This window comes from Crotalus tigris, unplaced genomic scaffold (genome assembly GCF_016545835.1).
Source record: "Crotalus tigris isolate CLP2741 ecotype Arizona unplaced genomic scaffold, ASM1654583v1 scf7180000018806.1695572, whole genome shotgun sequence".
Classification (NCBI taxonomy): domain Eukaryota; kingdom Metazoa; phylum Chordata; class Lepidosauria; order Squamata; family Viperidae; genus Crotalus; species Crotalus tigris.
In genome coordinates this window covers 295,606-310,028 of record NW_024097205.1, presented here as the reverse complement: position 1 = coordinate 310,028, position 14,423 = coordinate 295,606, and the positions used below count along the sequence as shown (strand labels likewise).

Below are 14,423 nucleotides of genomic sequence, written 5' to 3'. Positions count from 1 at the left end.
ATTGTTTACAGTGAAAATATGTTTGTGTCTTAGAGTATATTTCTGTTAGGTTATGTGTTCATTACAGATATTTTTGTCTCTAGTTGCTAACACTAGAAGTAGAAAAGATACAGTCATCTCAGTGTTATCATTTTGTGTCCAGGAATTTCAAAATTTAAGTACTGTACTATAGTATCTAGAAAGCAATACTATTATATTAACCTATTTGACTTAATCGAAGAACAATGCATAAAATATAATGTTTCTATTGGGCTTTCCCATTTCCCTCTTGATGCACCAGAGAGCCAGAGCCCATTCCTAATAGATTATTATTGTAATGAGAATCTAGAGTTTCCATATCCACTTCTTGCGCTCTAGAATTCCAGCATCCACAGGAATTCCCCATACTTTGTTCTTCTCAGCCTTGGCAATTTTAAGATGTATGGACTGAATTCCCTAGCCAGCAAATTGCCAAGGTTGAGAAATGCCTTGGATTTTCTATAAGAAAAACAGGTTAATCATGTCTTCTTAAAGGAGCACATAGATTTGACGAAGGCTGCAAACAAGCAAGCTACCAATTCTGACAATTAGAATGGAGCAGCATTTATGATAAAAGTAAAATAGACAATGTATCCTAAATTATGCAAATCAAACAAAAGGCAAGGAATCATTTTTATACTTGGATAAGAAAAACTGTTGATTTTCTTTCTCTCTCTCTCTCTCTCTCCATTTTCTTGACAGGGAGACATACCTGTGGAAAATGTATTGAGTTGCTCAGGCAAATTCTGTGAGAGACAGCAGTTGTAAGGGACAATATCTCAAGTACTGTTCTGATATTGGGTCATTCTCTCTGATTAATTATTAGGGGCCAGATAATTCAAGGATGGCATATTAATCAGAATATCTAATAACTGAAAGAGGCCTTCCAAAACTTTGTTGTAAACTGAGAACTGAGATTATATGATTCACTAACATATAAATACTCTGATATCTAAAACTGTGATCTATAACAATGTTTCTTAAAGTATGGTCCTAGGACTCCTGGAGATCCCCAGACCCTCTCAGAGATCTACAAAATCAAAATTGTTTTCCAACCTATGTTGAAAAATAATATAGTGTTAAAATCCTATCAAACAATTGTGACAAATGATAATGGCAGCAAACATGTCAACTGTAATTTTCAATACAATAAATATTGGTTAGTACAAACCATATAAACAAAAGTTATTTTGAATTATCAATAATTTTTAAAACTGAGAAGAGTTCTGAGAAAAATGTTTTTAAAAAACAGATTTGGAAGTGGCTGGCTGGGAGTGCTGAAAAGTGCTGTGCTTTATTATAGCAAATAGGTAGAGGTCTTGTAGACTGCGGAGAATACCTTGTTGTATCAGTTGCGTGATTATGGCCTTGTTGAGCCTGCTCTTGAATGGTGCTCTTAAGGCTGGCTTGTTCCAATCGAGATCTGTAAGGAGCTTGAAGATTTTAACCTATGTTCTCATGCGGTTGTTGCTTTGGCAGAGCTGGTAGATGTGTTGTTTGGCAGTTTCCATCTGAATAGGGTTTCCAAAATGGTCTCTGAATCTGGTGAGGAAGTTTGAGAATTATCCAGAACAGGCTCATTGCAGAATCCCTTGTTGAGTCAGAATCTGTACTTGCTATATCAGTTGTTGAAGATTTGCTGTAAAATTCCTCATTTTATATTCTATGCCAGAGGTCCCCAAAATTATGGGCACCAGGGACTTGGTCCATGGAGAAAGGTTTTTCCACGGACCAGAGGGTGTATGGTTTTATATGCTGCCTGTATCCCGCAGATGGGGCTTTGCTTGTTTGTGCAGACCGGTTGCTCACATGCTACGGCCTGGTACTGGTCCACAGACCGGGGGCTGAGGACCCCTGTTCTATACCATCTTATAGATAGAACGTATGTCTAGTTCGTCCACTGTTGCGGTATCTCTGGGGTCTGAAGCTATAGCTTGGATATTCCAGAGTCTGTGAAAATGTTGGTGAAGAGGAGTAGTTAAGATTAATATCAAGCACCAGGGAAATCAGGAAATTCAGTCAGGTCAAATGAATATAAAGGTTTATTGCAAGCTTAAGCTTGCTACAAGAATCTGAACTACTAATGGTCAAAGCAAGTTGGTGGTAGATAAGAGTAAATGAAATTCAAAGTGAACTGGACTTAGATCACTCGTGGGCGTGAAGGGACTCGACACTGATTATGCGTTTGACCTCTCCCTCAGGCTGTTCCTGGTCATCTCCTACACATGGTCTGGTAACAAACATGACATCTACTCTCAACCTGAACCAATAATAATCTTTGTGAAACAAGTGTTCATTCATAGAGAAAGTCTTGTGGTTCCCTGGTGGCCACATATTGAACCCTGAAATAGGCATCCTGTTGTAGTCTAATCTGACTGCGAGATCTGTCATTGGCAGAAGTTAACTGACAGCCAATTGAAATCCCACAGGATTGGTACTGCATTAATAAACCAAAATATTCCCATATCTACTTGAACCAGTTTAAATTCCCCAGTGGTTTTCAAGGGCAGCTCTATGTAGAACAAATTGCATTAGTCCCTTTATGAGGTGACAGGCCCATACAGTCAAGAGCAAAGCTTCCTGTCCCAGAAATGGCTGGAAATAGAGTACAAGGTGTAATTGTTTTAAAGCTTTCTCAGTCACAGCCTGCAATTGCTTTTCAAGCAGTACTGTGAATCCAGAAAAATCCCTATAATACTGAGCCATTGTATTTCAATGACTTCAAAATGTTCTTTAGAAGCAAGAGACTATGTTTGATTTGGCTCTCTCTGGCCTATTAAGTATTTTTTTTAAGATACTTGATTGATTAGTTTGAAATCTTACTTATTCAAGGATTTTTTAAAAAATAAAAGTATGTTTGTTTTAGGTGGAACTCCTGGAAGCAGCTCTGGATCACAATACTATTGTCTGTTTGAACACTGGCTCAGGGAAGACTTTTATTGCAGTACTACTCATTAAAGAACTCTCTTATCAGATCCGGGAAGACTTCAAAAAAAAAGGAAAAAGAACAGTATTTTTGGTTAATTCTGGTATGGATTTAATGTAATTTAATCAAAAGGAGGAGATCATTTTTAATTTTACAATAAAATTAGACTGGGTTTTTAAAATAAGAAAATGAAATAATGTTTTGTTAACAGGCAAGATGAAATTGAAATTGTATGGCTGTACGTGTTAAAGATTGAATATAATCATTCTGTGAGAAATAATCAAACTTAACTAAGAAGTGTCTACTTTTTGTAGACTTAATATGGATGATTCTAATGTGTGTAAGAGAGCCAGTTTGATGTAGTGGTTAAACTATCAGGCTAGAAACCAGGAGACTGGGAATTCTAGTCCCACCTTAGGCAAAAGCCAGCTGGGTGATTTGGGGCCAATCATTTTCTTTCAGCCCTAGGAAGGAGGTAATGGGAAACAAACAAACAAACAAATCTTGGCAAGAAAACAGCAGGGACTTGTCCAGTCAGTCTCCAAGAATCAGACGATTGAACAGAAGAGAAAAAAAAAGTTGCATGTGTACTTGAGAATATATATCAAAGTGTTCGTTTTACTATCCCTAATTGTCTTTTCTTTCCTATAAAGCAAGCCAAGTTGCTCAGCAAGTATCAACTGTTAAGACACATTCAGATCTCAAAGTAGGAGACTATTCAAGTGTGGAAATAACAGAAGCATGGACAAAAGAAAGATGGAACCAGGAATTTGCTAAGTATCAGGTAAGGTATCTTTATATTTTTTAAACTATAAATTTGACATCATGACTAATTTTCTCTGGTAAAGAATTGTGTGTTATTTCAATAAACATAACATAAATGTCATAAATGTTCATTGAATATAGGCAGAATAGAATTAGGAAAGGTGTGAGAACTGGAATATTAAATATAGTCTTACCCATTTATGTGGGATATACAGTCAAAGTGTGTAACTTACTGTATTACTTGTGTAATGTTATATGAAAAATATTAATATCTAAATAAAAATTACTTTGATAAACTTCCTACTGGTTCTCTAGATGGCTCTTACTGTATAAACAGAAGCAAGGGTCTGGATATGAAGGATGATGATAAGAAGCCCTGAAATCTGGTAGAAAGCCAGCGTAATGAAGTCCTTAAGGCACCAGGCTAGAAATCAGGAGACTGTAGTTCTAGTCCAGTGTTTCTCAACCTTGACAATTTTAAGGCATGTGGACTTCAACTCCCAGAATTCCACAGCCAGCTGGCTGTGGAATTCTGGGAGTTGAAGTCCACATGCCTTAAAATTGTCAAGGTTGAGAAACACTGTTCTAGTCCCACCTTAGGTCAAAGTCAGCTGGGTAACCTTGACTAGTCATTGTCTCTCAGCTTAGGCAGAAGCATGACAAACCACTTCCAAAAGTGTTGTCAAGAAAGCTATAGTGACGAATCTAGGCAGTTGTCAGGAGTCGATACAGTGCACACACAGACACACACACCACACACACACACACCACACACACACACACACACATACACACACACACACAAATATTTATCTTATTAATCTTTCCTTATCAAATCAGAGGTTGGTATACTGATGACGTTCTGAGCTACTTTGCTTCATGTGGATACAGAGATGCAAAATGCCGTGTTTCTTTTAAAGCAGAGGAAAGTTGGCTCATAGGCACAACATTATGGGGGTTTTACCCTTAATTGGTATTTCTCTGAATCTGTGTCAATTAGATATTACAGTAAAAATGTCTTTAGAGGTTTTTTTAATCTAAGATCTAATTTTCTTCATAACAGAATTTTAAAATTGTAGAATAGCAATCTCCTTGGCTTTGTTTAATAGGAATATTATAGGACAGCACTACAAATATTGTCTAATTTGAAAAAGTAGGATGTTAAATTCAATTTGAGCAGCCTTTGAATAGGATTCAAATGTGTTCATCTCATGCCTGAAGTTTAAATAAAAGGCCAACTTCTGTGTTACAGACTGTTTTTATGTAAAAATAAACAAGTGTTCCATTTTTAATATTGACTAAATTAAGTAACCTTTAGCTCTTTCCATAGCAGTAATGCTATTTTTCTCTTGCATTTTTTCAGGTTCTGGTTATGACCTGTCAGATGGCTTTAAATGTTTTAAAAAATGAACATTTAGCCCTCTCAAACATTAATCTCCTTATTTTTGATGAGTGCCATCTTGCAATCCAGGATCATCCTTATAGAGAAATTATGAAGGTATATTACTCAGCAAGGGACTTACTCTTCAATTTTCAGTGCACATCAGTTAGGAAAAGTATTTATAAGATGTGCAGCACTACAAAGAAGCTGAAAAGCTCTTTTGAAGCAGGTAACGAATACAGGTATCCTTGACTCAGTCGCCGTTGGGACCAGATTTCTAGTCATAAGTCGTTACTGTCAAAGTCCAAGCACCCACATGAGCAAACCAGATTTTCTGACTTTTTTTGCAGTGGTTATTAAGAAAATGACTGTAGTTGTTAAGTCAATCCACAGTTGTTAAGCGAACATAAGAGCAAGCCTATTCTGAAAGGTGTATTTATTTGCCAGAAACCACACCAAGTGCCTAAAATGCAATCTGACAGGGGAGCATTTTACAATAGCCAGAAGTACTTTATTGGTCCATTTTAACTTTAAATAGTTGCTTTGTGACTGGTTGTAAGTCAAAGACTACCTTTGGTGGTGTTTCTTTACCTCAAGTATGTTCTTTCCTGGAATCTTGCAGCTATTACATAAGCTTGGAGAAAGTTCCACTTTCTTTATAGAGGTAATGACATGTGTTGCAAGAACATCTTTGTCTATGCTGAAGGACCTTTTTGACTTCAGGTCTGAAGGATTGTACATTCCTAACTTCATTATATATAAAAGTTCATATCCTTCCCTTTCAGTGTTTTTGTACCACCCATGGTGAGATATAAATTTTGGAAGAAGTACCCTTCCAGTGCAGAAATTGCAGGGGCTAGCAAATATGGTTTACTATCATATTACAGGTAGTCCTTGACTTAAACCTTTAATGGAGACTGCCTATTATGGTCGCAAGTTGCAAGAGTTGTAAACCAGGTCATCACATGACCAACCTGATTTTATGATTGTTTTTACAGTGGTCATTAAGCAATTATCATGGTCATTAGGTGAATCTGTTAATTAAATGAATGCTGTGGTCATTAAGGAAACCATTGTTCACTATGGGACATTTTTGCAGAAAACTGGAAGTAAACACCAATTTTAGTCAAAAAGCATAATAAATTGCAGTCACATAACTATAGGATGCTACAAATGGCCATAAATGTAGGCCAATTGTCAAGAGCCCAAAATGTGGTCACATGACCATGAAGGGCATGCCTTCAGAACTGGGTCGTAAGTACCTTTGGTGAGGGTGATTTTAACTTTGAATGATTGTTGACAACAAGTTATATGTCATTCTCGATTTACCTTTATATAATTAGATACTGATACAGTAAAAATATGTTATTCATTCTGATAGCGGCTTTTCCGTTGAAGAGATTAACAGATTCACAAGTGAATAGAGCATATGCATTTACTCAGCAAATTCTGCTAAAGTGAATGAAAGAAGAATTGGGTCTATCTGAGCTGAATGGCCAGTGGCAAACTATTTTTTACAAGTGTGCAAAGTTATTTTTGTATTAATTCAGAGTAAAAAAAATGCTCAGGAGTATTCTTTGTTCTGGGTTTTGAGGGTAGTATAAGATGGAAAGGAGCTTGGCATAAACATATTTTTTGTCAAGGAGATTTATTTTATTGATTATACTTAGTAACTGATGTTTGCAAGCTGTATTAAAATGATCTATTTGGAGAATATGATCTCATTGCCAAATGTTAAATAAAAAGATGTAGGGAATTTACTTAAATAACCAAGTTACTGCAGAATCTATAAAGTCAATCTGTGGAACTTTAAAATTCCAGCACCATAAGAATTGGACTTCCTCCTTTGGGACTATATAGTGGAATAAAACAGCTGTATTATAACGAAGACTGGGGTAAGTTCCCCTGTGGAATGGATTCAAAGCCATTGCAAAATTCTAACTTCAGATTTATTGTGTATGGCCAGAGTTACTATATTTTAATATCAGCACAGTATTAAAAATAAAACCTAGATCTATGTGTAAACAGTAAATCAATTTTTTGTTTTTCTCACATTGTTCTGGCATTGTTTTCCATACTGAAAAAGAGCTATAGAATTTCACAATTTATTATTGAACTCTTTCTTATCCTATCCTTGTATTTGAATGCACCCTTGGATTTCTTTCCAATTTATTTTCAGCTTTGTGAGAGTTGTCCATCCTGTCCTCGAATCTTGGGATTAACCGCTTCCATTTTAAATGGAAAATGTGATCCGGCAGAGTTAGAGGAGAAGATTCAAAAATTGGAGAAAATTTTAAAGAGCAGTGCTGAAACGGCAACTGATTTAGTAGTTCTGGACAGGTATCTTGCCACATATGTTACTGAATGTTGAATGTCATTTATGAACATTTATATGGAAAAGGTGATATGATTGTGCCTATCTAGAATGTCAGCATTTTGATTTTGTTTATTTTTAATGGAATTTTAAATCTGTTTTGATAATGTCAGCTTGCATGTTGTATCTTCATAGTCTCATATAGTTTTTAAATACCATGTAATCTCTTAAATTATTAGCATCTTGCGTTTATTAACTCTCAACAATTATAAGAATTTTTTTTTGTTTTTTCATGGAAAAGATATACTTCTCAGCCATGTGAGATTGTGGTGGATTGTGGACCATATTCTGACAAAAGTGGGCTCTATGAAAGACTGTTAACAGAGCTGGATGATGCGCTTAGCTTTCTGAATGATTGCAACATAACTGTACATTGTAGAGAGAGAGATTCTATCTTAATTTCTAAGCAGGTATAGACAACAATTTATGCATCATTGTTATCTTATTAAAATTGCTTTACTATATTTTAAGTCATATAGTTTCACATAAATTTTCACCTTCATAAATGTTCTGTTTCTTCATTTATTCACCATGAGTTTTGTATTAATAGCTAATTAGGAAGTTAAAATAAACTCTGTAAGTTCTAAAAGTGAAACCTGAGAATTTTAAAAAATACATAAGAATTTTACTCAAGATTAAGTTAGAGGCAAGTTGCAGAATTCTCTCCTAATATTTTACAAGGAATGGCCAAGAAACAACAATATGAAATGTATAATTTTGGTAATAAATTTTTAAAAAAAACCTTTGTATTTTCTTGTTTGTTTTTAAAGAGATGTTGTAAAACCTGTTCCTTGTTGGGCTACCCTGTTTTTTAAAGATTAATTTTAGGACATGCATATGTTATATAGTTATTTATATATTTATCTGGTGGTTAAGGTACCAGATTAGAAATTAGGAGACTGAGTTCTAGTCTCGCCTTAGGCATGAAAGCCAGCTGGGTGAATCTAGCTCAAAACATCAGGCTCAGGTGAAAAGCCACTCAGTCAATTCCTATCAGAACCAATGGATCAACGCTCAGTTTATCAAAAAGAAAAAAGAAAAGAAAAAGCAGCCCCTGCACTTTGGGAAAGCACTAGGAAGAAAAAAATATATAAGTGAATTATGGCAATTGAGTTCCCTTAAACCTGCAGGAATCCAAATTAGGAGGACAAAGGAAATTATCTGATTATCTGTGAATCACATGTGTATTCCTACATTCCAAATCAATCCATTACCCCAGTATTGTGATTTATTTTCCTTCATTTTTTTCTTGCATAATCATTGTTTATTCTGGTATCTATACTAGTTGAAAAATATGTTATAACTCTGATGTGAGTCCTATTTGATTTGTATTAATAATAATTTACTCGATTTCAACCTCATGAGAAATGAATATGCAGATATATTCATTACCGATATCCTTTTGAATTCTTATGAAATTAATTACTGACTAAACTAATAATAGAATATACACAAGTGCATGTGTGTGCTATATTGAATCGATAAATTTTTCTTTGGTTGCAGATACTGTCAGACTGTCGGGCAGTGTTGCTTGTTCTGGGACCGTGGTGTGCAGATAAAGTAGCTGGGATGATGGTGAGAGAGCTACAGAAGTACATTAAGCATGAGCAAGAGGAGCTGCACAGGAAATTTTTATTGTTTACAGATACTTTCCTAAGGAAAATTCATGCACTCTGTGAAGAGCACTTCTCACCTGCCTCACTTGACCTGAAATTTGTAACCCCAAAAGTAATAAAACTGCTTGAAATTTTGCGCAAATATAAACCCTATGAACGGCAACAATTTGAAAGTGTTGAATGGTATAATAATAGGAATCAAGATAATTATGTATCTTGGAGTGATTCTGAAGATGATGATGAGGATGAAGAAATAGAAGAGAAAGAGAAGACAGAGACTAACTTTCCTTCTCCCTTTACCAATATTTTATGTGGAATTATTTTTGTGGAACGAAGATACACTGCAGTTGTGTTAAACAGGTATATCTCTTCAATAAAATGAAACATTATATGTAACAAAAGGGCATAATGTTAATTTGGAATAACTATTCAGCCATTCAGTGATATACATACTAACCCTTTAGAAAAGGACACATAAATCCACAGAAATGCTCTTTTAAAATTTTAAAATCTCAATGGTATTTTGATATATTCCTATACTGAAGAAACTAAAAAAATAAATTTTAAATTTTCCTTTAACATTTTTTCCCCTAAGGCAGGGAACCACCATTCTTCCTTAATAATTTCTTGTCAGCATAGTAATTCTAGTATCCAGCTTTCTGTGGCTCATTTTGTCCATTACTAACAAAAAGCAGTATGGTCTTAAATTTGAAATGGTCAACAGCTTCAACTGGTTAAGGCACCAGGCTAGAAACCAAGAGATCTAGTCCCACCTTAGACATGAAAGCTGACTGGGTGACTTCAAGCCAGTTACTCTATCAGCCCAACTCATCTCACAGGGTTGTTGTAGGGAAAATAGGAGGAGAAAGGGACGTTATATATGTTTGCTGTCTTTAATTATTTAATAATAATATAATAATATAATATAAAATAAATTAATATATTAATTTGTTTTAATTATATAATTTAATACTTAATAATAAAGGCAGGATAGAAATATCAAAAAATGGTTGTGATGAATCTCTGCTATGTACTATATTCCTACAAAGAATTGTTTCATATTCAAGTTCATTATGTTATTTCTTTGGCTGAGACATCAAATAAATTGCTATAATGAATATTTCTCTTTTCTGCTCTCTTCTGGTAGTTACAAATTGCCCTTATGTAGTCAGCCTTATGGCTCAGCCAATATGCATTTTCTCAAAACCCAAAGAATTAATCAGATAGTTGTATGTATTATTCTATTTGTTTCACATAAAAGAAACCACCGGACGGTTTGGCAAAACCTGAGAAACTGTAAGAGTACAAGCCTGTTTTGTAATTTTAAAAAAATCCTAAAGGGAACTCCAAAGAGAACCAGTTAAGACTATTAAGAATGCTAATGGTAGATAAGAAAGCAAAATGAATTGAATATCTGTAGCAGGGTTGCATAGTTCATGCAGAACCCTCATCATCTTGAGAATAATTTTACAACCACAAAAAGGCTTTAACTAACAAATGCCTAATTTATTTCTTGTTTAAATTTTCACTTAATTTTATATTTATTTTTCTGAAGTTTATCTGGCCAAAACAAATTTGTTTTTCCTCGTTCCAACAGATTTAAACCCAGTTATTATGAGTTATATGAAACTGTTATTAATATCTGTATTTCAGCAAAAATATAAAAATAATATTTTAAAGATTAGTTTTGAGTAAAAAAATCACCTAATTTGGGGAAAGTCCTTTTGTTTCTGTTCATATGCCTATGAGCATCTGTAGGAATGTGTAGTGTATTTTTATTGTATGCTGTATGCCACAAATTAGAAAAAATAAATTCTTAAAAGATGTCAGGTTCATATTTCTGTCATTTTCCCATAATTTTTAATCTAAAAATTTAAAACTTCACTAGATTTTTAGGAAGATTTAAACGTACATGTACCATGATTTTTTATATTAATTTTTTGTTTCACATGTAATTTATATGAAAAACATGTTCCACATATAAGATATGAAAGACATGTAAGACATTCTTTGTCAGTGGACTTGAGTTTAAATAATTTTAAAAGAATGAATGCAACCTGTGTGTATATCCTGGTAAGAAAATCAATAACTGTATCTCTATTTTCAGTATTGCTTATCCTCAAAATTCTTATATTTTTTCAACTTTATACATCTTCCAAAATATGTGTAATATATTTAGATTGATAAAAGAAGCTGGCAAACAAGACCCAGAGCTGGCTTACATCAGCAGCAATTTTATAACTGGACATGGCATTGGAAAGAATCAGCCCCGTAGCAAACAGATGGAAATAGAATTCCGAAAACAGGAAGAGGTAACTTTAATGAAAATAATTGTAGATAAATGTGTATTTTCTTGTATCAGAACTCTTCATTAAGAAATTCCCCATCTTGAATGTTATGAATATCAGTATATAAAAGGAATGTATTTAAAGCGTCTGAAATAAATTGGATATGTGTATTTTAAAAAAATCAAAATGTAAGACCAATCATTCATACCTCTGGTTTTCTTTAATGATAGCATTTGACTTAATAATTAAGATTGTTGTTGGAAATATTGTAGTGTAAAAACAAGTATTTTAGCAGCAGTAGCTGCTGTTTCTTCTCCTCCCCCCTCTTTCCACACACACACATCTGTGCTTGTAGTACATGTGGCTCTTTTATCTCAATTTTCTTCTAATTCTTGACAGAACCAGATGAAATTTGCAGACAAAATTTTCCCTTGCTAAGATCAAACCTGACAATTTCACTTATTGAGATGAGATTTTTTTTAAAAATAAATTATTTTGTACTCTTATGTTTTTAATAGTCAAGATAAAATACAGAATAAAAAGCTGTAAAAAAATTCAGGAGTTTTGACATATGCAATTAATTTGTTTCCTTTTTCCTTCTTTCACATCGTAGGCTCTTTTGAGGGGGGTATAATATACATTTAAAATATTTTATCTTCATGTGTCCCTATAAAATTTTAATTTTTCCAATTTGCACCAAAGTCTTGGGATTTGAATGGATTATGGCTGTGGAGCTCTTACAGAGGGATTTGACAATCCAACTTTTTTCTAACAAGCACCTACATTTCAAGATCTTATTAATTCCCTCCCTCCCCAAACTTTTTCTTATGATTCTGCTGCTAGGAAGGAAAAGAATCAGAATGAGTACCAGTGTGTGGTGTATTAGTCGTGGTACCAGAGTTGAACTGGGGAGGACTAAGTGCTGAAATGGTCTGGTGATAGAACACAACATCAATAAAACTGTGATTAACAATAGGAGCTACACTTATAATTCTCCTCATCTCCTCCAATGTTTTCATTATTCAGAGAGGTTAGGCTGAAATCTATCCCTTTTTGAACAGTTATCCTAGGTCTTTAGTCCTCCAGTGCTAAACGAAGTACCAGAAATGTTCAGATTCAATTCATTTTAGAGGCGTTCTGTTTCAGTTCATATATTTTCTATTTGTCCAAATAAGTAACTGATTCATTTAACTTCCATTTTGTTCATGTCACATATAATAAAATGTAGCTACCAGACTGACATTTTTAGTCCAGGAAATGTTGATAGCTTTAACAGTACAAGTTAGGCAAATGCATCAATTTGTTTTTATATCCGGATTGTGCTAGACAGTAATAGTGAAACTTGGTTGTTATGCTTTGTCATGTAACTATATGTTCTTTGATTTTTTTTTTTTACTTGTAAGCATCAGCTTTAAGAAATTTTAAATCATCAAACTTGAGTGTTAAGTTTGAATGAGACTTACATGCTATGTTATAAAATATGAGTAGATGTTTAGAAAACTAAGCTGGTTTGCTTTTTCGTTACTTTAGATATTCTTAGTTGCTAGTTCACTGAACTGAAATTTAAGGATCTCATAACTATATTGGCTAGGACACTTTTTTATTATTATTTTACTCCTTTTGGGAAAATTATTTTTGCTCAGTGGAAAATGGAAATGATTAATACTTTAGTATTAATTAATATGAATAATTTGAAATATTTCTGTAACCAAACTTTGTTCATATATAATTAAATACAGTTCAGGATTACCATTATTAAAATGATATCATTAATGGCAGAAATTTCCAGTACAGTTCTTTAAATGAGCTTGTTTCAATAAACTAGAAATGTATTTTAGTGTTTCGTATATTTTATTTTTCAAATGAAGCAAATGACAGTAAGTAAAAGAACCAATGAGTAATTCTTAGTTCATAGATGAGAATGTAGCACTAGTCTGCTACTTGTTAACACTGCCAGGAAATCTCAGGAAAAAAGACAGCTTGTGCTTGAAACTCCTTTTTGGAATTAAATCTGCACTTCGATCAAATTGTAGAAATGCTTTCTCTGTCTTCAGTGACAAGAAAATCTGGAGAGTCCTGGACTTACATTTTAGAATATATTGAATTTTAGAGAAGTGACAAATAAGTGGATTCTACACAAGTATTTTAAAGATAATGCAGCATAAATTGGGTAACAAAACTGATATAAAGATGTGAACTAAATAATTTATAAATTATTTTTCCTAAAATTTAGTATTCCCTAAAATTATAACCTGTTATGTTTGTATTTCTATAATGTTTTATTCTTCTTAAAATAATTGTATTGGAATTTTTAATTTTATTGAGGAAAAAAATTAAAATAAGTTTTAAAAACTATAACTTTTATTCCAAACCATTGGATTATAAGTAGAGTTCTGCAAGTATTGGAATATTAAACTTTTGTAAAGATAATAACTTTACAACAGATGGTCTTAGAAATATGTCTTCTTGGTTACTTTGTAGGTACTTAGAAAATTTCGAGCACATGAAACCAACTTGCTAATTGCAACTAGTATTGTAGAAGAGGGTGTTGACATACCAAAATGCAATTTGGTGGTTCGTTTTGATTTGCCCACAGAATATCGTTCCTATGTGCAATCCAAAGGAAGAGCCAGGGCACCAATCTCAAACTATATCATGTTAGCTGATTCAGACAAAATTAAATGTTTTGAAGAAGATCTTAAAACCTACAAAGCGATTGAGAAGGTATGTGACAAAGAAGTCCATGTCACTGAATCATAAAGAAATTGGGGGGGGGGGTGTTATTTATTTATACAAAAGCTTTAGCCTATTCCACTTCCAAATAACAGAGTGGCTTACAGGATTAATATTGGAAAATTAGAAACAGAAATCAACTGATACAATTAGCACAATCAGCCTGATACAAGGTAACATGATCTTACTCATCCCCAAATGCTTTAAAAAAGAACTGCTTTTATGGTTCTAAAAATATAAAAGAGTGATTTAGTAGTTTAGTTATCAGACAATCAGTTTTTCTTAAAAGTGGAAGAAATGCAAAAAATAATTAATTGAGAAA

At 33.5% G+C, this 14,423-nt stretch overlaps 1 protein-coding gene across 4 annotated transcripts in view; it reads left to right on the top strand.

The window, feature by feature from the left end:
* Nucleotides 1-14,423, top strand: part of DICER1 (dicer 1, ribonuclease III) — a 58,373-nt gene that overhangs the window by 14,185 nt on the left and 29,765 nt on the right. For 3 of the 4 annotated variants that reach the window (XM_039356210.1, XM_039356212.1, XM_039356213.1), the window contains exons 4-11: nt 2,885-3,047; nt 3,598-3,728; nt 5,073-5,207; nt 7,270-7,430; nt 7,706-7,874; nt 8,968-9,440; nt 11,260-11,392; nt 13,850-14,092. In XM_039356210.1, coding sequence (XP_039212144.1) covers nt 2,885-3,047; nt 3,598-3,728; nt 5,073-5,207; nt 7,270-7,430; nt 7,706-7,874; nt 8,968-9,440; nt 11,260-11,392; nt 13,850-14,092 — 1,608 coding nt within the window. Of the gene's footprint in view, nt 1-2,884; nt 3,048-3,597; nt 3,729-5,072; nt 5,208-7,269; nt 7,431-7,705; nt 7,875-8,967; nt 9,441-11,259; nt 11,393-13,849; nt 14,093-14,423 lie in introns of those variants that run through there. The other variant, XM_039356214.1, reaches the window with a different exon arrangement.